Raw genomic sequence first — 26823 nt, forward strand, 5'->3', positions numbered from 1 at the left:
ATACTTAATGGACAAGATATCATTTTTGAAGTAATCTACTACAAGTGAATAATTGAATATAGATACATCAGATGAAACGATTTGTTATTTAAATACTTCAACTCAGCCAAAGAGTTTGATTGTCGACGAAAATTCAACTGCAGTTGCTCAAAATAAGTTTAATTTATATAGAAGATACATCTTTGATGTTTGAAATAAATATTTTGTTTTTGGATTTAAATTTAATTGAATGTTGTTGTTGTCGTTGTTGATTCAACTCTTTACTTTCTTTTATTAAAAAAAAAAAAAAAAAAAAAACAAAACAAAAAATGCCATTCTCAAGTACAACTGCTACATAATGGCTGAATTTGATTTTAATTCAGCTTCAAGTATTCGTGCACGGAATGTGCAAGAAGTTGTGATAGTAAATTGCATGCAATTAGAGATCTTACCATTGTTTCCTGTCGGAATGGCTGTATCCTTTGATTTAAGCAGACAATGTTGTACTGAACGATTTTTGACTTGCAAATAACAAAATTTACTTTTCAACTTGAAAGTAATTTTGAATGCAACATTCGCTTTATTTATTATTAATGCGGTTGCAAAATAACATCTTTGTGATAATTACTTTTATATTAAGAAAACTTTATTCGGTGGCAAACAGTTATCTAGCATGAACGCCAATGTGAACAAAGACTGCACAAAATCATATGATATCTACTCCGTTAGTATTTACTCACCTTTTAAACTATCTAAAATTGGGTTATGTCCCTTATATACTGAATAAATTAAAAAATTAATTAGTTTCCTGACTGAATCTCGAATTAACTCACGAATGGTGTACTGTGCATTTGCTCATCGAATGGCCGACGTGATTAATTTATTATAGTTGCCCGATTAATGCTTTGAAAACGATTTTGTTTCAATTAAAAAAATAAGCCTTTTCCCATTTCGAAACCATAATTTTTTATCAAAAGAACATAAATAGAGCATATATTTTCATTTAATCGTATGAATATTAAATCACTTAGTTCTATATTGTCGCGCATTCAAACAGGAAGTATTTTATGTCGTTCCAACCCAGCGGAAAAAAGGTTTTCAACGACAAAAGACGTAAAAAAAGTTCAATAGATATTCATAGTTTGGACCATACAATGGAAATAGATAGATAGATATCTTCAGATATTAATATGTCAATTCGTAAAGAACGCCTATTTAACGCATCTTTTCGCTCAGACGCTGCGTACGCTAAATATACTTTATTTCAACTCTATTTAGATTTCCCATGTTCCATGTAATTGCGAAACATAAATTGTACTCACGCGTTCTCACGTTTTCAATAAAAGTAACATAATTCATCCGCTTACGGATTTCACATTGTTCATCATGTTGAGTTCTATCGCTGCTTGTGCACACCACAAGTCCCATGCGAAAACGTATTTCGTTCTGCTAAAAGCTAAATTTTCATTTTCTACGAATTCTGTCGCCGACAGAGCTTACTTAGAAGCTTACGCACATTCAAAGAATATCTTTAACATTTCTGAATATCTTTAAAAATATGGTAAACCTGCATTTTACTTACCGTCATCTCAAGTTGAAAAGTCAGTCACAGGCACCCGTTGTGCACTCTTCCACTCGTCATTCAATCACTCAAAATGATTCGTGTTGAATGTTACCGTGACTGTTCAAACAGCATCCTCGTCGAGCAAACATTCATATAATCCTTGTTATATTCTACTTGCGTTCTGCAATCGATTGTGTGTGGGAGATATACGCTAAAATGAATTGATGGTTTACATCACCGTTCAATTTCCATATCTTTCCTCTTTTACCTTCACGCTATGTCAATGAAACCCATTTGGCGACAACATATCATAACAATGTACGAGTTTTTTTTTTTTTTCAAATTTAATATCTGTTGAACGCAGCGAGTGTTTTGTGTGCATATTCGTCAAGGGTAAAAATGGAAATATCAACAATTGACATGGAATTTATATTTTTTGGTACGGAATGTTAATCAAAATGATCTTGTCGTTGAATCGCTGCACGTAGCTCGTTCAAAACTCGATACTATCATTACAACGTCATGTCAAGGACAAAATTAAGCACTTTTGCACTGTTCTCGCTCAACAGGTTCTTATATGCAGATTTCAAAACGATTTTTATTGATTTCGTTTTTTTTTTTCGTTCACACGATAAGAATTCGAGTAAGATTTGCCAGCTCGAATCATTGTCGTTCGAATGTTAAAGTGGATACTTGAGAAATACCCAGCTTTTGTACACTTGACTTTCGGATTTATGTTGATTTCATGCCTTCAAATACAATACAAGGCTTTAATAAAAGAAACAGCCTTCGCTTCAAGCAAATTGTCATTGTTATTGTGTGGTATACATTAATATTGGGAGGCTCGTTATGGATTCGTAATGACGATATTTCTTGACGTAATCGGAGAAAAGCAGACATCCTTAAACCTCACTCAATTTTAAAACCTTTATGTAAACACATAATGGAGATCGAATGAAAAAAGGTGAGAATTTCGACTTATCCGAAGAGATAAGCGAACATGTGAATTGTCAATCTTCTCCAAGATTATAGTCAGCAAATTCAAATGTATTCGAAAGACAAGTCAAAATTTCGATATTTTTTTTTTGATTGTGGAAATATGTAGAATATTTTTTATGTGAAAAATGAGGTGCATCATTATCATTAAATGTTGAAATCGTGACTAAAACCAATTATTTAGCAAAAATCGATGAATTTTCTGTTTTTTATGTTGAAGATATTGTATTCATTAATATTTATTTAATTCTTGATTTTTTTTGTTCACATTTTTATCAAAATGTCATGTATCCAACATCAAAATAAAATAGTTTGAATTATTATTTCAAACAATTTCGATCAATGTGAAATGAATATTTTGAACTTCGTTGGGTGGAAAATAAACTTTTCTCTAAATAATTTATGAAATTGGCACGAAATCGGTCACCTGAATTCAGAAATGTCAGAAAATGAAGAGCAGCAAAAATGTCGATTGAAAATTGTATGGTAATTTCATTAATTGGTGGTTAAATTTAATTTGATATAAATTGAAATGGTACATTAAAGTTTGAAAAACCCACTCAATTGCCCTTCAATCTATAATAATATATCCATTACCGTTTTCCAGTAATTATTATTGACATTGTTGACAATAAAATAAATTGTGTACCTGTGTGTGTCAAAAGGATCGTTCCATCTCAATGCCATTCAAAATATTTTTTTCCCTCCATTAGCCCATGTGTCGAATCGACATAGATGAATGGTGTTCATAAACAGTCGCCGGTTCTCTCTTTTTTTATCATCAATTGCCTACGTAAAAAGAACACAATGAGTTTAACAAATGCATTCAACAATTGTTGGATAAATGGGCGTCATGATGTAACGAAAAAAGCGACTAATCTATTCAAGAACGCGCGCACAGGTGAATGGCGAAAAAATACATTACAATCGCATAACAAGCATTACATTCTTCTTCACTGGCTGGTGTTACAAAGACATTTTGACAAGTGAAATTCAATGTGAAAGAAAAATACGCGAATATCCAATCTGTATAGAAATATGATGGAAATTCCATTTGTTCTTGACGGTGGACGTCGAAAGAATGGGAAGTAAAAAAAAAGTAAACGCAGAATTTATTTTCCGTCGTCGTCATCATCAACGATTATTATTATTATTTCGTGTGGTACAACAAAGTGATTATCAATAATAAACACGCTACAAACACGGAATTGAAAAACACGACCGAACCTCGACTGTATCTATTCGTTGGATTAAAATAGCATTCGATGGCTTGCTTCGCTCAATTCAAATATATGCTGGTTGTGATGGTATTTGTGTTTATGCGCGCACGAGCTGTGCTTAAAGCCTCCATTCTAGCGGCAATATATTTTCCAGTTAATCGACGGCAGTGTAGACTTTTTTCCCGCACAATGTGCATGTGAATGAAAACGTCATAAATGTTCAGGCTTTTTGAATGCCATTTTCAATGCATGTTTCATTCAATGCAACATATTAAAGTTGTTTGTGCAAAAAACAGATATCTTTCATTGAATGAGAGAGAGAGATAGAGAAAAAAGGGACAAAATATCATAAAATTTATGGCAAAACATAATCAATACATCGACGATTGATATCTAGCATGTGAATAGCTCCACTGGCTATATTTTATGACCCACATACACAAATATACATGCACATTATCCACATATGATGCCAAAATACACACGAAAACATAAACAAAATATCGACAAATGCAATATAAATCCGTTTCAGATCATTTTTAGTGCTATTTATTGAGAAGAGAGAGAAAAAAACTGACAACGTTGTCGGAATTTCAATGGGAAGCCAATTCGAAAAGAATGTGTTCCCTTCCATTGTTGGTTTTAGCCGGGAACGATTCAAGGCAGTTTTTTATATACTCTAGCGCAAATTGCAAACTAAAAAACGATGTTCAAAGTTTCTAGCATAAGCAGAAAAGTTCCTTCATTAGTGTTGTTAATTTATGTTTGAACAAGCTGTTGCATGTCAACTGTAGAATATTTTACTTAACACCCACAACTTTTTATTCCGCATACGTATCTTATTCTGCATTCCATGAAAATATTTTATAATTTGCCACCGTTTTGTGAATGAATGCCAAAAGGAAGTTGGTATTGCCGCTATTCTCATAGCTGCTGTGTGACCCAAATCTCATTAATATTTTCTACTCCTAATTTCGAGAGAGAGAGAGAGTCTCACTTTTGCTAAAAGCTTAATAGAATTATTTGTACCGTTGCCTTAAACTCAGTCGTTTGTATCCACACGCTGAAACGCAATCATTTTATGCATGTGGGAATTTCGACACAATTTCGGTTAGAATTTGAACAAATTTTGACAATCTAATACAAAAAAGATTCCGCTTCTAAAACGAAAATGTTAAAAAAAAAGGAGCGAACTTATATCGTGATAAATCAATGGTTAATCGAAATTAATTTCTTTATCTGAAATCTAACAATCCCGGGCATAAAATATTTGAATTGCGTGTTCATAGCATTCATAAGCTGCGTCGCAACTCGTAACAAAACCAAAATTGTGGTTGAATCTTTGCATAAATCAAAAGTCTACAATCTAGTAAAATGCAACATAACCGATTGTGTGTTTCGCCATTTTGTTGTGTATTCTCGTGTGTATAAGGCCTAAGGTTGAAAACGGAAATGCGGTGAAAAAATACGCTGGGATTTATGTGTCGGAAAATTGAAAAAAGAAGAAACGTGAATGCCAAAATGCGAAACGTTGCAATAACATTTTTTCTGCTCCAAAAATTCGTACATATTACAGACAAGCCAAAAGGTAGAGAAAAAATGAAAACCACAAACAAATCGCGGAGTTTTTGTCCACAAATCATATAAACGGAGGAATGCAGAGCAGTCGCATATAATAGCCAAAACAGTGCCTGAACAATTGTGACTCCCACTGAGATTGCACTCGATTTTCGCTGAATCACCGTTTTTTTTATACAAAACAATGATTCATTTTCTGGCTTGTGATTGCGTATTTATGTGCAGAGAATTTTCGTTGTTTTTGTTTTTTCGAGAAAAAAAAAAGATTTCACGATTACTGCCATTCCCCATCTTTTTTTTACCAGACCCTAGGGAGTCGAATATCAACGCCAACTCGTCTTTATTTTTATGTTCATTTTTTTACTCCTTCTCTCTCTCTCTTTGTCTCTCTCTCTCTGTGTGTCACTCTCTCATATTGTATACAAATAATTAACATCAATGGGCAAATATTTTGCCTGAGCTTACGCTTGTTATGTTTTTGGCTGAGAGTATAACATGTCGCTGTCGCACTCGTTGTGTCCATTTGGTTTTTGTCCATTTTTGGTGTGAAATTTAATATTGAAAAATGTTTGTTATTGGAGTGTTGCTGTTGACGACACCTGCGTCTCTCTATCTCCCTCACAATTTTCAGCCTTCTTTCTCTCTCTCTCGTTAGTTGCTTCATTAGTCATTGCTCTTTATTTATGTAGCATGAATTGTTCCAGCAGCCCTACTGATTTTATGTGTGTTGTAAAATTGAATTGCTCGACAATTAATTTATGGTGACCAAAGTCAACTCAGTTTCATACGAAAAAAAAAAAATGTATGTCAGCCTCATTTACCTCTTTAAATGAAAAACAAATGCTTGTTTTTCTTATTCACAATAACTGAGAATTGGTCATGAACCTTTCTTGGCTGAAACTACGAAACTACTATTAAAAAAAACTTCACATTCTGTGGAAAAAAAAATGTGTCGTCAAATTTGAACGATTGTCACAAATGAAGTAAAAACAAGTATATGAATTGTTTGCTTGTTAAATCAACTATTCGATAAGTTTAAAAACCAATCAATAACGCAGACGACACAAGTTTATAGGGGGTCACACATCATTGACAACAACGATAATACCTCAATTGAGAGAAGAAGAAGAAGAAAACATACACTAAAGAATTGTTTTGAATAGCAATATGGCAGCAGACACAAATGTACACAACAAACTGGCAAAAAACCAACAACTCCGAACGAAATCGCTTAGTCAACAAGAGAACATTTATTATTTTCATTTTTCTGCTATCTAAACAATGGATTGCATAACGACGTACATGACAAATCATGTTCGATGGTTGTTGCTGGTATTTTTTTTAAATAGAAAGTTTCTGAGATTAGATCGCACAGCGCGAATGAAAAAGAACGAATGAAAAATAAAAGCAAAACATACACAAAATAAAAGAAATGATTTTATTGAATCAGATGGAACAAATCGAACAGAATGTTGCAAGTGTTTGTGTATTTTCAATTGTTTATTACTAGCGCTCGTTCGATACTTTGCAAGTGCTAAGGTGCAATCGACATTGTTTTCGATGTTTCCCCTTTCATTGGCACAATTTGATGTAAACAAAACACTGTTTACCTTTGTCGTTCTCTCTCTTATCGAACTTCTAATTCACATACTATTAAATGCTATGTTTTGCATCTGTTTGCAATTCTCTCATTTTATTTTCGATTTTTCAATATCGTACTGTTGCTAAGACGTCTGTCTAGTACGACACACACTCAATAAGTTATCCCGAATGTTTGTTATCAGTCAGGTTAATAGTGTATGTTTTTTTACACTCCTGTATACAGTAGGAGAGAAAAAAAAGTCTGTTTCGTTTGAATTTGTATGTTTATTTTTACCGCATTTAATCGACGCGTTCCAGTTTGTTTCTTCTGACACTCATTGCCATTTTTGCTCACATTTGTTTTTTTTTTATTGGCTGTTTATCTTTTGCACATTGCTATCGTTCTGTCTCACATTAATTTTCCTCTCATTTGCTCTCTCCCTCTCGGGCGAAAAACACAATTAAATGTGCAAGCTTAATAGCGCTGTTTGAGTTTTTGTGTGCTGTTGCGTGAAACCACAAGAGCTTAAATTTCATCTCGAAGCTAATAAAACAGAAAACAAGGTATTTACAACAGACATCAACAAATATCATATTGAATCAAACAGAGCAGATGATCAATTTGTACAATTTCGAATGCTATTGCGAATAGTGTTTCAAATGTTACATTTTGCTCTTTGGCTTGATGTCGTGCTCACCAAAAGTGAGTGTATCTGTATGTCAGTAATGCGGTTTATAGTGCACAGAACACGTTGCACATTGAATTATAGTGTTCATTCGTATGCGTTTTAATACAATTTGCATATCGTTTGTATCGCATATTACAGCCATAAATTTGATACCAATTGTAATTTGCACTCAATTTGTTATTTGGGTATCGGTGGTTTCGTCTATTTCACTGAATCAACGTTATTGTTGTTGTTGTTTTTTTGTTCCATCGACACAATTTCGTCCCATTCGATACTTAATGAACAAAAATTCACGCCAATTGGATTCATTTTCTGTCAGTTTTAATGAAGGTTATTCTAGACGCGAAAAGAGAATACTGTAAAATGCAATTGAAATTTTTTTATGCATTTTTTTTGTTTGGTTTGATTTTACCTCGATTTCAACGAGCGATATGATGATCATGTACGCCAAACATTTTTCCAAATCAATGGGCAATCAAATACCATTTCAATGATTGTTGACAAATATCAATTGATTAATTGGTGTTCATTTCAATAAATTGATACGCGAATCGCGTCCAAATTCAATTTGACTATCACTGATGTGATTTTTAAATACAAAGAAAAAAAATAGAATTCAAACTAAAAATTTATTGTTTTCAAATCGTAGAAGGCGATAAATCACATACATTGCGAATGTTTAATTCAATGGAAAAGCGGCAATCTCATTACAGACATTTTTTCGAATCGAATCAAATTTTGTGCAATAAACCCATTTGTCTAATTGAGTACAACACGAAACGTCCTATTCAATTGATATGATCAATTTGATACACTCTAAACATAACACCGATAACAAACGTGTATATTTCACAATTCATTAGATTCTTTTTTGCAAAAATGTTGCATTGAAATTTAAATGCTAAGCAATCCAGAAAGGGCACCAAGATAAATGACTTATTTACACGAAACTGATTAAATCCGAATTGAAAATGGGAAAATTTAATGGCTTTATAATTTTAATGGTAGATTTTTTTTTCATAGCCCATGTGATTAACGATGGCAAGTCATTATTCATTGGGCATTGAACAACCGACAAACAAATAAAAAAAGCAAGAAAGTGGATAGCACTAAATTATCGACACGAATCGTTTTTCGTTCAAGTTTTTTAGCTGAATTCATGTTTGCATTGTTGTTGTTTTTTTTTCTCGTTGCAATTCAATGGCTAGCGCCATTCAGATAACGGTAATTACAACTCAATAAGAGGGCCTTTATATAAATCCAGTTTCTCTTGATATCTTGAAATTCAAACAATGTATTTGGTGACTTTGTTCTTCACATTCTACACTCTTTTTTTATTACTTAAAAAAAATCATGCTGGCACCGAAAAAGCGAGCCGAAAAAATGTAAGAGAAAAAAATGCATGCCACGAATCCGGCTATTAGAGTAATAGCTAGTTGCACATAAGTATCCGGGTGTGTGCAGCATCACAATGCACGGCATCATGCTTGTTCTTGAGAAATACACACACAAAAACCGACTAATTAATTACTTTGCATCGTTCTCGCTTTTATTTTATTCGATTTCTCCGTCCGTTGTTTTGGCGCTTTCATTTAATTTCCATTGTGAGTTAAACATTGCAGTTATTTTAATTTTAATTGCTTTTTGTTCGGCAAGTAATAGCGACCGAAGTGAGAAAAATGTAATAGATGTGGCTTGTTTGATGGAATTCAACAATCAATCAGAGATGAATTGAGAGGAAAAAAACAAATTTCTCGTAAAATCGTACAAGTAGTTGAACGTGAAGTAAATTTCAAGCATGCATACACAAATTCGAACTAATTAAAATGTTTTTTTTTTTCTTTTTCTAATCTAATTGTTAATTAGTGGTGGTTTTTTATTATTAACTCTATCGTATAATTCGGTATTTCGTTCAATTTTAATTCGTTTTGTTTTTGAATTCAAACAATTTCGCCAATGTTAATAGAAATTACAATTCGGTTCACCCAAAGTGCTCGCGTGCACTTTTCTGATTTCGACTATATTTCTTTTATCAAAATTGAGTTGTACAACATTAAAAAATTACGCGCACATTTCTCATTCCACTACTTTTTCGCGTTCAACAGCGAGAACGATTCTGATGTGAATTGAATGCGTGAAACTCTGCATTAAATCAAATTGCATTCGAATTTTGCCGCAAACAAAAAGTACATTCGACAAAAATTCATAATTTAATCCCGATACATTCTGGCAGTGATTCGAAGCTACACACTTGAGGACAATTTTAAAATCATAATTAAAATATCATTGTACCGCCTTCTCTCACTTGGTAAAATTACCATAAGATGAACATTGGGCTCCTTTTCTCTTCTGTCTATTCCAAAATATATTTTTTTCTGCCATCTGATGACTTGCCAATTTACATTGAAAGCGAAAAGATTCAAAAGCCAAATTCTTATTCATATTCAGAGCCAACCAATTCCCGCGATAATCCCTGGTACATGAGCTTATTTAAATGTTTTTATTAAATTTAGCTCTTTTTTGATGTTTTTCGTTTGCCAAATTGTTTATTCCATCCCAAAGGAGCATTGTCGCCGTGGCCATTTGTTTCAATTTACAAATACGACCTTCAAATATGTTCGACATAAATTTATTGCAGCTGCAGTAAAGTGCGAACACCGAAATATTTATTGCATCACTGTAACCGTTGTTGTTGTTATTGTATTACATTTTGCGCATCGCAATAAATTTTAAAAGTGCGAAAATATTGTGAACGAACCATATTGATCATAATTTAGTGCGGATAAGTGATAGAAACCGTAGAGAGAATGAGTCATATGCGTGGAATAGAAGCCAATTTCTGTTTCACATGCGATACGTGTCGCTTGGGATAAATCATTTTGTGTCATATTTAAAATCCGCCGTCAATAATGATAGACGAAAGTGGCTTTTCTATTGCCGTTTTCTCCCGTTCTCATGCCAAAGCGCCAGATAAAAATTTTCAATTTACAAACATTGTCTGTGTTTTTGGATGCAATTATTATTATATTTTTGTATACGGATATGTTCGTACGTATGCTCTGTACAATCATAAAATAGCATCAAAATTTGAGCATCTGTCTTCTATTTCAATACAGCGAACATTTCAACATGTTTCATTGGCACAAATTTTATTTCGACGTGTTTTTCTATATCCCCCACTCTGCACCCCCGCTCTTTTTCTATGAATGCAAATATAATTTTATTGCTTAGTGTGACAACATTCTCATCACCACTCGTTAAATGATGCGCTAGCGATGGTAAAAAAGCTTTTTCAACACACATCAACATGTGAATTATTGTGGAAAAGCATTTTGGTGTGTGCGACAGCAAAGGAATATAAAAATTTCTTTATGGAAATGAAACGTTATTTTATGCGACGGATGTGTGCACAAGAATGTTAATGAAACAAAATAAAATGCTTTACCATTTCAAATTCCATTTATTTCGTATGACAAATGAAGTACTATGTGTGACTGTTTTGTAATATGGTAAACATGCATTTATTTACACCCCAAAAAACCTAATTACAAACACACTCAAAATTAACTCGTGTTTTAATTGTTCGGCAATTATGATTTATGAGCTAAGTTTTGCCTTTGAGTGTTTAAAAATCTGCTTCCACGAGAATCATTACATACAAATTATTATATGGTTTAAAATTGAAAGAGAAAGCGAGAGAGAGAGAGAATCTCTTTTGAAAAAGGTAATGACGAATGAATTATAAAAATGAGGGTAGCATCACATTGAATGATAATTTGAACAAAATTACAAGGACGATAAAAAAAGTTCGCGAAAATAAATGGCCACAAGAACATACTGTCAACAATTTATAACCTATACGAGAAATAAGTCTGATGCAATGAAGAAAAAAGCCCCGTCTCATACTCTATGATATTCGTTTTAAAATGTGTATGGAACTGTCAATCCTCTGTCAAGGCCCTTTTAAATTATTAGACAAAGAGGCATGTTGACCGCCTACATGCCTGAAAACTGAAGAAAAAAAATTGAGAAAAGACTTTATACTGAAGCCGTAATTGTTTAACTAGATTTTTTTTGTTGAATATTTTGTCAATGCATTATCATATGCATAAACAAAAACCGGTTAGAACATAGCGATTTCGTTGCTTTGGCATACATTTCTCTCTTTTTCATAATCCGTCGCACAAATGAATCGCATCAGCATGATGTGTGAGTTTGTTTAACCCAAAAATATTTAAATTTTAAAATAACCTGTAAAAACCTCTCTGGGTTGACAGCAATCGCATTTGTAAAACCAAAATAAAAGTTCTTTATATCTTGAAATTTTCGTTTTTAAAGATGACAACATAAGACAAATTGTACTTTTATGAGGCATTAATTTATGAGCGAATGTAAAAGGATCACATGATATATGCATGTGAATACTGCCTCACATCGTTCTCACTCAACTTCCGTTTTCTACCAGAACATGTGTAAAATAAATATCGTATTTTGGTAAATAATAAATTTGGAATGCGTTTACATACATGAATACGTGAACATTTAATACGGCATTGCTTTTTTTCGTGCTCGCAAATGAGTTATTTACATTTTTACTCACGATTTTAATTTTACATGAACTTGGTGGCTTTGGTTTCATTTGAAAAACATGAAAATACGACGTTCAACTGACTATCAAGAATGTGAACACGTCTTCTTTCATAATCAAATAAAAGTTTTCGTTAATGAAACTACGCTCCACAAAAGATAATAAAATCGACAAAAAAAAAACAGAGACAACAACGAATCTATTCAAATTCCTTCACAATTCGTTAAACGAATGAAGATAAATGTGTACTTTAGTACTCAACACTCATTTAATGTGCGCACGCGAACGGAAAAATGTGAAGCATAAAGGCAAAATTAACATGAGCTATAGCTACATTGTCTATTGATGACACTTGACACAAACGTATATGCACATACGCAATGTTGATATTCGTTTTACTTCGATAGTGAGTGAGAGAGTGTGAGTGTTTGTTGCTCATGTTCTCAAGTTTAAAATTAAACGTAATTATGTGTCGAACTTTATGAATTTATTTTAAAACTCACAAGCAACACAAGCACATTTTTTGAATGCCTCGAAAATGGGATTTATGGATTTTCTGTTTGTTCGTCATTTCTAACGGATTCGAAATAGCAGAAGTTTTTATTCCGTATGACAAATAGATTATTGTTTTTTCACATGATTCTCAAGAAATCAAAAGACGATAAAGAAGGAAAAAAAGCTAGTCGGACAAATGACGTCAAGCGTAATAATGCTTGGTGGATGAATGCATTGATAAAAAAGAACTGAAGGACAATTTCTCCGGCTATCGCCATAAAACTGAATTAAGTTCTTGCGTCAATATGTTGACGAAATATTGTTGATGAGAAGTTTTATTGGATGAATCTACTTCCGATGTTAAATTCGTGACAAATTATCATAAAATGGCAACGTTTCCATTTTATCCAATTAGATTTTGGCATCGACTTTAATCATTAGACAGAAATCACGTCATGTTTACCTGTTTTGTTTTCGCAATTTTCCAAGTTAAATCGCATTTGATCGCAAAAGGGAGCGAAAAACGGTTTGCGAAAAATGAAATTGCGCAAAAAAAACAACAACAAAGTCTTCTTTATCTTCAAAACAAAGTCACTAAGCTAACACAACACCAGATTATGATTTATTGGTTTTCCATTCGACATACGCACAAATTGAACAAATAATCCTGCATGAAAGCCCATATACACAAGCCTGTTAAGCAGTTTACTTAATTCAGGCGCAATAGGCGATTACAATCAATAGACATTTATTTCAATAATGAAAAATGACATCTGCAATCGATTTTTTTATATTTATAATAATGTGAATTTATTGTCAACGGCTCCATATACTACATATTCTCGATTTCTCTTTGCTTTCAGGCCTTAATTATATTGGTGTTATGAAATACGTGTTACGCGCTCCCATGTTGTAATTCTTGTAAAAATTTGATTGCTGCTTTGTTGCGGAAGAACCAGCAAGGAACATGGTAGTTAGTTATGTGTAATTATGCATGCATGCTGTTCGGTGTCAACAAAGCGTCATTTACCTGCGTACAAAGGCTTCATGCAACGAAACACATACGGGGACATCCACATCCATCATCAATCACCGAGTAGGCGAGCTTAATAACGCAGTATTTTAAACTACAATTGCTCATTTAACCCAAATTGACCTATGCGCACATTGTTTTTAAGCATAAACCTTCAAGTCTACCGAGTAAGTTTGAACAGAAAACAAATATGTTTCATTAAAATTCAATTAGATTTGAATGTGATGGAGATTCATCGTACGAAGCTTATGTGTTGCAACATTTTCATTAAAATCAATGGCTTCTCGAGAAAAGTTACAAAATCTTTGTTAAATTGGAAAACATTTGTTTTCCAAAGCTTAGAATAAATACCATAAGCCATTTGCTATGAATTATATATGTTATGTTTCTTTGTTTTGCCAGTGAATAATGTACATTGTTGCTTTATGTCGAGTTAATTCAAACAATTGCTATTTTGGAATTATGAAAATTTGGTGTAGTTTTGCAAAAAGAATGTGATGTAAGCACATAGATTACTGTTTTTTTGCATTGCAATTTTGTTGAATCTACAAATATACTTTTATCCCTTAATTGCGACCTGTTCATTTAAAATGTGTTTCCATTTTGACCTGAATCATGCAAGACTATTATAATCTCGGCAAATTCGAATGTAATTTGTGCTAGTACTTCCATTCCTCAAATTGGAATTCAACGCTCAACTTCTTTTTTTCTCTCTGTGTGTAAGTAAGTTTGCCATTTTTCGAATATGAAAAAAAAAGCTTGCACTCCATTTAAAAGTCGAGTTTTAAATGAAGGCGACAGGAAACCGGCCGATTGACACACACACATATATAAGGAATAATAACAAAACACTCAAGGCAAAATACTTTTCTGAGATTTTTAGCCATGATAAGCAACTGTGATTTTGAAATGTTTACTTGTGTGTAAGCGAATGTAAATGAGCAACGAACTCACAGATTTTATTCTATGAGCAAGTGTCATTCGACACAACAATGAAAAAGAATTTAAAATAGGAGAAAAAGGAAAGAATGAATGAAAAAACTTTCTTCAATGCAACAAATAATTTTAAATTTCCGCCAACAATACGAAGTGCACATGCAGGAAATATAAATTAAAACTCACAATGTGAGTGCAAACATAATCGAATTCATATTACTTACCTTTTTTACCTCGTATGCTCTGCTTTTTCTTCATAGCATTTGCGTCGGTAAGTAATGCCTTCAGAAAAAATGCATACTCCGAAAAATGAGAAAAATGAAACCAAAGAAGATAAACACACAGCACTAATATTCAGCTCGAAATTGAAAGATTCGTTTTGTCGTTGAACATCAAAAAATCCTTGTCGTTTCAATACCTAAAAAAGCGGCTATGACATAAAAGAGAAAGCCAACCGAACAAAAGTAGTAAATGGGATATGTATGCTATGCGCGCGATGGAATAAAATTAATACCTTTTTCCTTTATATTCTATGGAAGAAGGAAAGTAATAATTTATCAAATAAAAAACCATTATAACGAGCTTCAAAGATGGTGACGCAAGATTTTTGTGTCAACTTTCAATTCTCATTTATTCAGCAGCATATTTTGGATGGATACATAAATATATAATGTGGATGTTAGTTTGCTCCATATATTGTCTTGCATCACTCCATCAAACAGCAGCGGGGATTATTCTTTGTTACAGTTTGCGTGTAACAGTGGTTTGTTCGCTTAAATTCACCACTGCTACATGATAAAGCTCGCCTGGAACAAACAGGTGTTCAGTGACAACATTTTCACTGAATTTTCAGATCTTTGAATCGCTGCAGCCCGACGCAGAGAGAAAGAAACGTTTTTTTTGTTACAAATCCAAAAATATACATAGAATAATAAATGAGAGCTGAATAAAATTTAAAAAAAAATCTCATATATTTTCCAATTATGAGTACGAACTTGATGTTCTCACTGAATTCTGCAAGCAGGTCTATTTTTACAACACACTTGTGATTCATCATATTAATTGAAAATCTTCAGAAATCTTAATCTAGTCAACATTTAAAAGCGTTGATAAATGAATATAATGATTATTCATTTTGAGTTTGCCGTGAAAAGTGTGCAATTCGAATTTGGTGTTCTTTCCAAATTGCTGCCCGTAATCATATCGTATTCACTTATGGGGATAAAATTAAACTTAGAGCACACAAATAGGGACAGAAAAAAAACACGTAACACTAATTAAAGTAGCAACAGCTTGCAATTTTCTCTCTCTATATTTTTTCATTATATGTATTTGACGTTTTTTCTATGTTCTCCTTCTCTCTGTACCTTTCGGCCGCTGATTGAGTATATGTTGCATGTTGGGCTGTTTTCATTTGCAAACTACAATTTCGTGGAATAAAATTCTGAAACAAAGAAAATTCAGTCACAATTTTCCGACTCACAACCCATTCATTATGTTCTATTATTCACTGGCGGCAAAAAGCGTACCGACTTCCATTCGGAAATGAGGAAAAAAAACGAACGAAAAAAAAAAACACGAAAATCCATTCTATTAAAAATCAAATAAATTTTACAGGTTACATGGAGAAAATTGCCAAACGATCGTATTGTTGGTGTTAGTGATGATGATGGTGGCGGCGGTTGGTGCCGTGAAATTCACTGTTCTCTTCGATTTTAACAAAGAATTATTTGCCCCGGCCATTATGAATGATGAGTGTGTATGAGTGAAATGCAATGTTCAACATTTGTACAAAATATATTTGCATATATATATCTTGGGCAAATGAATACGATTTTAGTGTAAAATAATAATGGTAAAGTGAATTTTAAGCTTATATAAAATAAATGTGCAATTTACATTTGGATTTACAAAAAATAATATCTAAAGAAGCGAAGAAGTGAAAAAGAAGAATCAAAGTATAAAATCTTTTCAAAAAAATGGAAGAAGAGGAAAATGTGAGTGTAAATAGGTTCGGTAATAAGTCAAAAGTGTTTAATCGAAAACGGCCGGGATTGTCGTTGCAAGCAATCACAACGAATGTGCTTAGCATCGGCCGTAATTTACAGGGAGTAGTAAGTAAAACCATAACTTTTATTGCAATCGCATCTAATCTAATAATACATGCAGCAATCGCTGATAGCCAATTTAGTGGTAACAATTTGGATGCAGTCATTGCATCTGACACTGATTCCGTCGACTATTTATTCGATTCGGTCGATAAACGAATTTACAAAAATATTACCATAAATACGTCGATTTTGAAACCAGCGACAATTGGCGGTAGTGATAGTGATAATAGCAGTGAAAATGTGACAATGGCCAGCAACAATCTTTTAGTGGCGGCCGTAGCAAGTACATTCAATACAATCAAATCGAATGACACCGGCCTGATGACACCATCGAACAATATGTCGTCGATAACAGACATCGACATTGAATCAACTCAATCGCCCATGATCGACGATCAAAATAATTATTGGGCGTTGTTAGCATTAATTCTGATCGTTGGCACAGCCGCCGGTAACATTCTGGTGTGCTTAGCCATAACATGGGAACGTCGACTACAAAATGTTACAAATTATTTTTTGATGTCGCTGGCGATTACCGATTTAATGGTTGCCATTTTAGTCATGCCGCTGGGAATTCTTAGTCTGGTGAAAGGTGAGTATAACAATGTCATTTACTCCATTTTAACTCATTATTTTCGTAAACGATTTTATGAACGGGGAAATTACCTTTGGAATTTTATACACAAAATTACAATTTAAATCAAATAAAACTGAACTTTTATTGTTCAACGCGAAATTATACAAAAGGAATTTTTATTAATCCATTAATGCTCCAATTTGTTATGTCAAACATTTTAACAAATATTTGGAATATTTCTTGAAAAAAAAACCTAAAAAAATCAGATATTTCTGTCCTTTTTTTTTAGATCAACAAAAATTTCACTTTGAATGAAATCATCAAAATTTGGCATTTTCATACTTCTTGGTATGATCTATTTACATACATTGAAGCAAAATTCATTTGTTCAAATCGTGCTCACTTTTAATCTGGTTCAGTTTCTTGTGTTCTCCAACTGCTTGGTGGTACCTTCGAGTTTCATGCATTATTCTCACAAATGGATATAACAGTGACCGTGGATTTTTTTTAAAAATGAAATAGACGAGCATTTAATTACACAAGCAACCGTCCAAGTCAGTTTAGCATAGCTTTCACGTAATTCAATTTAAAGATGCCTTGCTTGGAATTTCTTTTGTTCACCTTCTATCCTTTTTCTACAAAAGTTTTTCCGAGAAAAAAACTGAAAACAAAAGAATCATTCGCAGCTATAAAATCGTCTTATTAATTTTGAATTATGATTTCGAATTTTTCAATGCGAAAAAGTGTGATGTAGTTATGTCGTTTGTAAAATGTCCAAGTGTTTCAAACATGTTCGACCGACCTTCAGTTTCTGGAGAAAGAGACACGACACCATAGTGGCGCACCAGGCAAAAATCTCATTAAGCTCTTTTTTACTGCGTGGCTGTGAAATGATATCTTGCATTTTATTAACATAGAAAAATGAAATGTTTGCCATCGTGTTGAAAAACTAATATTGCCGGAGAGTAGCAACGCTTACTGAGGCGCTTTGGAAATGATTTTTCTGCAAAGAATGAGACAACAGAAGAAAAAAAAACGAATTCACGTGAAATTTATTGTTGACACTCATAAAATGCAGAGAAAGTAATCGGTCGTCTGCCTTTGTTAGATATCATGCGGACCGCTTGAAAATGAGTTTCATGCGAAATTAATACAAAGTCATATAAACTGCCATTGATTATTTTCAAAGTAAACAAAAAAAAGAGCGCAGCTGAAAGGGAAAAAGATCAGCTTATGCCAAAAGAATTTAATTGAAATATAATACTGAAATTTTGCAGTAACCATTGTAAAATATGGATAAAAATCACTTTGAACATTATGGAAAAACGTCACACAACGCGGCGATTTACTTGTGTTCATTAAAATTCAGACTACAGACAAAAAAGAATGAGATAAAAGTGAAATGGGAACACAGTTAATTAAAACCAAATTTGTAGTGATAATACATAAAAAAAGGGAGATGCAGAAAAAGACATAACAAAGAAGGATAATTATTTTCAGTCTGCAGGCAAACGATGGTGGTTATATTGTTGAAAAGATTGTGAATAAATGCTGCGCATTCATAATCCACTAAAATAAGGTTGTAAAATCATTCGTCGGCCACCTTCAAAAAAAGAGAGTGTGCAAAAACTAAAACTGTCTTTCCTTTGATAATAAATGCACATCATAATTCCATAAATCTGGGCACAATAAGCAAGAAATTATGTTCAGCGTGCTCTGTTTGATATGTTGTGCACACTGTAAGCAAAAAAAAGTGAACTAAGAGAAGCGCCAGAGTTGAGAAATACAAGTGATTTTTTTTTGAAGCGGTGCCAGTAGTATTGTTTCACGCTTGAAATGACGTTCACAGCATGTGCAGTAAAACCGTGCACAATTAATCAATGAAATCAAGAAATTCTTATGTGATGAGGTAATAAACATGCAACAAACATCAGCCGTTTGCAATCATTGACTTCATGGCTCATTGGTCGCCAAATGTCGAGTAAAAATAGACACATGAATCAAGCGGAACATCACATAAACACATGTTTTACACTTCGATGAGATAAATGTGTTTGGGTTTATTGTCGTTTATTCATCAATGGTTGTGTGTGTTTTTTTTCGTCTGTCCAAAGCAATAAATATCGAATCTTGATGGATATGGCTTTTGCAAACAACTACTGTTCTCTAATCATTGAAATGTTCAAGTCGATTTCATTTCGCACGGTCAGCGTCATAATTTCGTTTGCATGCTATTTCATGCAGTATATTTACCGTCGTAAATTAATGCTTTGGTCGGTGTGCTTCTTGGTATATGTGGAAATTCGCAATGGATTATTGCTTCCGGTGCTAAAAAAAACTTACACTGTTTTTGCTGTTGTAGTTGTCATTTGCTGGCACCGTTCGGCACGGCATACAGCGATTGGCAAAATGTAAAACAAAAAATCTTTGGTCATTATGTTGTCGACAAAAATTACAATGTTATACACCACCTTTCGAAACGAATGTGTGTGTGTGTTCGCGTGTTACAGCCAACAAGGAAAATAGAAATTCACCATGAATTTGGTCCTATAATTTTCTGATTTATTTTGTTTCACATTTCCGTTATTTTTTTACTTATCTTCTGTATAATAAAAACGACATACTTTTTTTTTCGCCGTGTATGGGCCATCCAAATAAAAACGACTGCCGGCTGAGCTCACATTGAAATTATTTTAATTCGTTTTTTTTTTTTGCAAATCTTTAAGAATATGGAGTGAGAAGAGGGAAAAATGAAACAAATGTTCGCGAATTACTTAAGACATAAGAAATAAGCGTATTGAATTTTTTTTTTATTTTTTGCAATTGCTGTGAAATATGTACCACCAGAGGAAAAGACGAAAGATATCTCATGTTTGCGGAGCGTAACAATTCGTCAAGTATGGTTTTTCTCAAGTAAAAATTGTCTGAGGCGACAACTGAACGATGCACAGCAATTTATTACCTTTTCACCGAAGAGGAATGTAATCGACAGAATGGAAAAGAGACAGAGAGCGCAAATACGTTCAAGAGATCATGTGTTTTAAGTGAAAAATCGTAAGTACGACTTTGCTGTTGGCAATGAAACGCACGAATTTGTCTTGGACCACATTTTTTGGGGGGTTGCAAATAACAAAAACGCTCTCAATGACGCATAACAAAAACGAAGCATCGGCCGATATTTCTCTCTCACACTTTGCCAAAGCACTTTTAGAATGAACTGCTTTAGTCTGTCACCAGCTATGGGACCAATCATATTACGTTCATAAACACTTGTGTTATAGCAATATGCGCAAAAATTACGTTGCCCTTTTTTTGCACTTGCTTGCAATGAAAATACAAACTCAAGAAATAAAATCAAGTTTCAATCTTCTTTGCCTGAATGAATAAAAATATATGGCGGTATGGAAAAAAATCGAAAAAAAAGTAAGTGTTATGTCTTCGCCTGGCCATTGTTGTTCTATTTCAAAAATTGAAACCATTTTTTTCCATTGAAATATGGTCGGAATATTTGAGACGATTTGATAATACAACTGGGTGAACAACTGAGTGAACGAAGAAAAAAAAATTGAAAAATTCACCAAAAATGCGTGTTGAAATTCATTGCCGAAAATGAAACACTTTTTCTTCATTCCATTAACATACATGAAGTGAAATGCCGTCACCGCTAAGAAAACCAGTTGTGAACAACAAAATACATGCATCTCACTGACGAAAAATAAAAACACAAAACATCAATCCTTGTAAACGTAATCGGTATGTGAAATGCGGATCTCACGCAATGCCAGGCATTTCGATGAGACTCTTATTGCTACGGCTCAAAGTCTATAAGCGTCAAGAAAGTGTAATACCAACATCTTCGAGCTGGATGCTCGTGTGATGTGCTTTTTTCCTCTTACTTTTGAATGAATTTTCCTTTTCACGTTCACTTCTGATACGTGTCGCGTGTCAAAATCATGAGCCCAAGCATAAGTTCCATTGAACAACCCACAAAATAGACGAATCGAATTCGTTGAAGCCAAGTTATTAGACAAAGTTCTAATCAATAGATATTAATATTCTGAAATAGATTCCACTCAAATATAGTAGCCTATACATAAAAATACAGATGCTATCATTTGCCAACACTTGAGCTACCGCAACATTTTTATTTCGACATGTATTACAGTAGGAAAAAAGTAATCAGTTTCACTCTCCGGTAAGTATGTGTCCAGGTTAAGAGTAAGAACAAACGTGCTCCGCACGAGTTTGATACACAGTGAAAGGTCAAAGCATTTCGTATTCTTGATATGTACTAAAAATGGATAATACGAATGTAAAAGTGAAAAAGTCGTAAATAAATTGGAATGCCATAAAATTTTCAATAAGATGTCAGAAATAGAACAAACCGAACGGCATTCATAATAATTCAAATGCTGAAAGGTATATTATAGTAGTGGCAAAAAAAGCTCATGACTGCTGACAACAACGGGTATATGTGTTGAGCAAGGCGAAAAAGCGTAACAAACGCAAACGTTACGAATATTATAGAAAATCAATATCGCAACAATTTTTCCATAGAAAGCCATATGTTCTCAATCCCAATTCCTCTTTTTCACTTTTCCAACTATATCCATATGGTATATACGTTGAGTATATGGTGAAACACCAATGTCAGCTATAAATTTATATGATTTTTATGACATAAAGTGTAACAACGCTGCTGATTTGGCCTGAATCGAATTTCGGAAAATGTTAACGACTGAAATCTTCTGAGATGTTTGAAGGTAAAAAGAATCGATAAAGTTCAATTTTGTCGTCGTTGTCGGACATGAACCCGGAATAAAAAGTCCGAACCGATGGCAGCGAATGTGATTTGATTGGTGAATAATGAATCCGTTGGGAGTTGAAAATAACAACAATAATCATCGTCGTCATCACACATGGTCACCAATACCATACGAAAAATAACATGATTTACGAGATGCGAAATATTTCCAACTTAGTTTTGAAAATGTCCACAAATATTAACATTAACCGTATCGTGCATGCAATGCTATTCGTGTTACAACACAATAATACTGCTGGTTATAATTTGCAATTGGTTTATTGGCCCATCAATGTATGTTGCTGTTGTATGTATACAGTCCCCAACCAATTTGATTGTCAAAGAAACACATTGACCAGTGTGAATTAGACAACGCAAAAACACTTCAAATAAATAGCATGATGTTGGACAACATCTGAAGAACCAATGTAACACTGTTAGAAAGTGCATGACCAATGTTCATACACATAAAATTTGTGTTTATATTAGGATGACGTCGATGGTATTCTCACACACACTTAAGTCACACAATATCCACATGCGGAAATGTCTTGATTAAACTCACATGGTAAATCATATGCGACACGCAAAACATACACTCGTCTGTATACACCAGTCAGTGAACGTGTCCAAACCTTTTTGTACAACATATTCAGATGTATGATGTATTTATAGATCAAAAATCATGCTTGTCTGCAGACAATCATTGCATGTTTGTTTCAATGTGCTTAATTATTCATCATACATTTTGAACTCTTTTGCTAATATCACACATACAACAGTCCAATGGAGTTTCCATCGTGGAAATAATCAGTCATATCACAGTATACACTGTTGAAAATATTTTATTCTTTTGGTGTCACATTTTCGAAGAAATATAGAATTTGATATATATGCGACCAATTTGCCATGGTATCTACTACTAGGATTCGTACTTTTTCATCAGGAAACCATCCTGGGAATGTGGTACCCCCTCAACTAGAACTAATCTTCTTTTTAGTCTCGTAAACCATTATAAGATGGTCAAATATTTTTGACAGTGTACATATCCTTCTTTGTTGGTATTTTGATGGTATTTTAAATATAAGTTTCGAGCTGATAGTTTTCTAGTTACCGTTCTCTAATTGTCAACAATGAATTTTAGCCAATATTTATTCCACTTTCAACATAAACCTTTCACCTTTCACACACGAATACCTTGTTTTGTTTTGTTTTCGTTCCAATGATCGATTTTATTCGAATCGATAGGTAAAACGTAAAGCGAGTACCCAAAAATACACAACATTCTAAATATTGGATGGTGTCGTAGTTCCTTGAAATGTAGTTAAGTTAACTTGCGTTGCCTGAACAATCGTTCTATAGACTTACAACCTTATCTGTAAAAAGCGAGTGAATGATCTGTTATTTAATAGCTATTTATTGATTATTTTTCTATTCATTCAAATCATGAAAGTCATAGCACGTACACAAAATTCAAAAATAAAAAAGAAAATCAATTTTTGAAAAGTAACCGCAAACGAAATGTTTTAACTTTTTATATCGTTGGTTTAATGAAAGAAATTCAGCCGTGCATATCGAACAAAAATCACATAAATCTTTGATTATTGCATGCATTTGCTCATTCATGTGAAATCGATTCATGGTTCGAATAAATGAGGTCGTTCATTTTAAATCATCAAATGCATTTAATACGTTTTTAGCTTTACGTTTACTTAATTTTAGAGAACAATTTTCACTATTTTTCGCATTTAATCGGCTACAGTGTATGACTTTTTGCTGACGTTTGACAAGTGATGAGAAAACAAATCGAAACATAAACAAAATTCAATCGGACAGTTTGTGACACAGAATTTTATACGCTAAAATGGATGAGTCTATCCCAGTTGAATAATTCATTTGCATTTGAATCGAAAGCGTTGATTTGCTGCATGGACAGACAGATGAATAATTAACTTAATTTATCGATATCAGAGAAATGGATTGATTTTTAAACTAGATTCCGTGATGCATGTATGAAATTCGATAAAAATAGAAGAATAACAACCATGTGATACATTTTACGTTTGAAAATTTACTAAAAATATATGATTGGATGCATTGCATATCGCAGAAAATAATCAAATTTTAATGGGCTTTTAGTTTTGCCGCCATTGATGCACGACGAATGTAATCGATAAACGGTTTGAGAGAGAAAAACTGAATGAAAATACGCCACAATACATATTATAAATATAGTGAACTTGAAAATCAAGTCGTAAAATTCTACATATCGCACTATTTTATGATGGCAAATCTCGAGTTTAATCATTCAAATCGTATTTGGTTCGTTGAATGCGTACAATGTGTGAATTTATTATTAAAATTATTTTTTTTTATTTAAATGGTTTGATTTTTTGATTGCATAAAAATGCAATAAATTAACGACGATTGTTTCAAAATGCAGCCGCACAGCATGACATTGAGTGCGAACCAACACAGAAAATAAAATGAAGTTGCGATGTGCCAAGCACCAAACCATTAATAAAATAGCAGACGAAATGATATGGAACTGTAAAAGAATATGGAAAGACAATGGCGCGGCACATAAAACCGATTTAAATACGAAAATAAACCATTATGTCAGTTATTTTTGCCATTGTAAGAATTAATGTGGCACATGCGATAAACGATAATGATGAGCACACACACATAATATACTCTGTGTGTATACACTTGCATACTCATATCTGATACACATTTATAAATTACGATTTGCGCATTTCGACATTTTTCATTTCAATTTCTCACAGTGATAACATCTGATTTGAAAATATATATATAGAAGAAACAAGAATTGCTTTTCTAGTCGTCCCCTATTTGTTTTATGAAAATCGATTTTTTTTTTTTTTCAAAGAAAAGAAAAACGACATTTGAAGTTGTAAAGTTCGCTTGTGTTTATTTAGAAAAGAAGAATTCAGTCAGTTGAAATTTGTTATTCCGTGCAATGCAAATACAAACAATTACCAAGAACTAAAATAAAATATATTCAACGGCCACTGTGTGTTTGTGTTGTTGGTAAAAAAAATAAATAACGATATTTGAACGTGGGTCACAAAGATCAACATATATCAATTTTATTGATTTTATGATAACTCATTTAAATATCATTTTGTACGAAATTAAAAAAAAAAAAACACCAAACAACAATGTTTTTTATTGCGTTTCAAATGTATTCGCTTTTCGTACCTTTGACTTTTAGCTACGTTTTTTACATGTCAATAAATTGAATTCCATTAATGCTATAATTAGTCTCATTACTTAATCACCGGGCGCTCGATTTTATTTGCGGCATTCTATTTCATTAGTTTAATTTTCAATGTTTGATGGGAGTTTCAATAATCCTCTTAAACTGCATTGAATTGAACCATTTCACATTGCCGACAATTCAAACAATGACAGCTTTCATTTGAATTTCATAATCTGGGTTTCGATTCGAAATCGATTTATTGCAGGAATTTTGTTGATATTCCATTAATGTGAATTTCGCTCTATTTAATCACAAATATTTCAATTATCATTGATTTTTTTTTTATTTGATTTATTTTGTTGTGTTCAAACACAATGTTTCTATTATTACGGTACACACTATTTATTTTAATCAATGAAATGTGTTATTTTGATGAATCAAAACCTAAGTAATCATAGGTGGGCAGACCAAAAATTTTAGATGATGGTAATTCCAAAAATGCAATTGGAATCTTTAATTAATTCCACAAAATACATGTAATATCAAAAAATGTCCCAGATATGTATACAAAAAGAACGGATCAATATGCAAATGTTAAAAGTTTTACATTTTGTTTATTTTTCACGTCACACTGCTAAATCCTCAAATATATGTGAATCGCTGGTGTTCAATATAATCTCATTTGTCAAAGCAGCAATTGAAATGGAGTTGAAAAAGTGGAAAAATAAAAAAGTCGAATTCATTTTGTTTTAAATGACAATGGATAGTCAATGCATACGACGTTTACATATAGAGAAAATTCAATCAATGCGACTGATAAAATGACCAATTCAATGCAACAACACAAATAAAAGCCATTTGATATAAGCTGCAAATATCGATTGAAATTGATTCGATTGAATTGTCGTTTATCACCATGTATACATGACATCTGTCGTTTTCATCATTTTTTTTTGCTTCATGCTTTGCGTTTCAGATATATTCTAATGCTGTCTGAATTCCATACACACTAACAGATTGTAGCAATTGCCCTATATCTTTACCATTATACTCAGAGAGATTTCGGTCTTCAAACGGTGCCAATCAAGCGACGCATCAGTTTTTGCTATCACAATTGATTGGTCGGCATATAATCCAAGCACTGAGCACACAATTCACCCGAACTCGTTCGTCTATAAATATCATTCATCTCATTTTGATTGATCATTTTATTCATTTTGTTATTTTTATGTTGAAAATTTATCAGTGAACCAAAGAATCAACAACACTTTGAACATGAGTGAAAAAATTGAAAACTTCCCATGTCCTATCTGTGTCAATTGAATTTAAATTAAAGTTCGACAATATAACTGTTCAATTGAATTATTTCAACGATTCACCATGACAATCATTATCCATTCCAGTTTATTTGTCGTTATTCATTTTTTTTTTTTTTTCAAATTTATT

At 32.9% G+C, this 26823-nt stretch overlaps 1 protein-coding gene across 1 annotated transcript in view; it reads left to right on the forward strand.

Moving 5' to 3' along the window:
• Positions 1–26823, forward strand: part of LOC116344669 — a 114927-nt gene that overhangs the window by 19899 nt on the left and 68205 nt on the right. The window contains exons 2-3 of the mRNA XM_031773312.1: positions 13554–13890; positions 16277–17362. Coding sequence (XP_031629172.1) covers positions 16639–17362 — 724 coding nt within the window. The 5' untranslated portion in view covers positions 13554–13890; positions 16277–16638. The remainder of the gene's footprint in view (positions 1–13553; positions 13891–16276; positions 17363–26823) is intronic.

The sequence above is a fragment of the Contarinia nasturtii genome, unplaced genomic scaffold, assembly GCF_009176525.2.
Source record: "Contarinia nasturtii isolate CC-2019 unplaced genomic scaffold, AAFC_CNas_1.1 Cnas_scaffold_1101, whole genome shotgun sequence".
In the NCBI taxonomy this organism is placed as follows: domain Eukaryota; kingdom Metazoa; phylum Arthropoda; class Insecta; order Diptera; family Cecidomyiidae; genus Contarinia; species Contarinia nasturtii.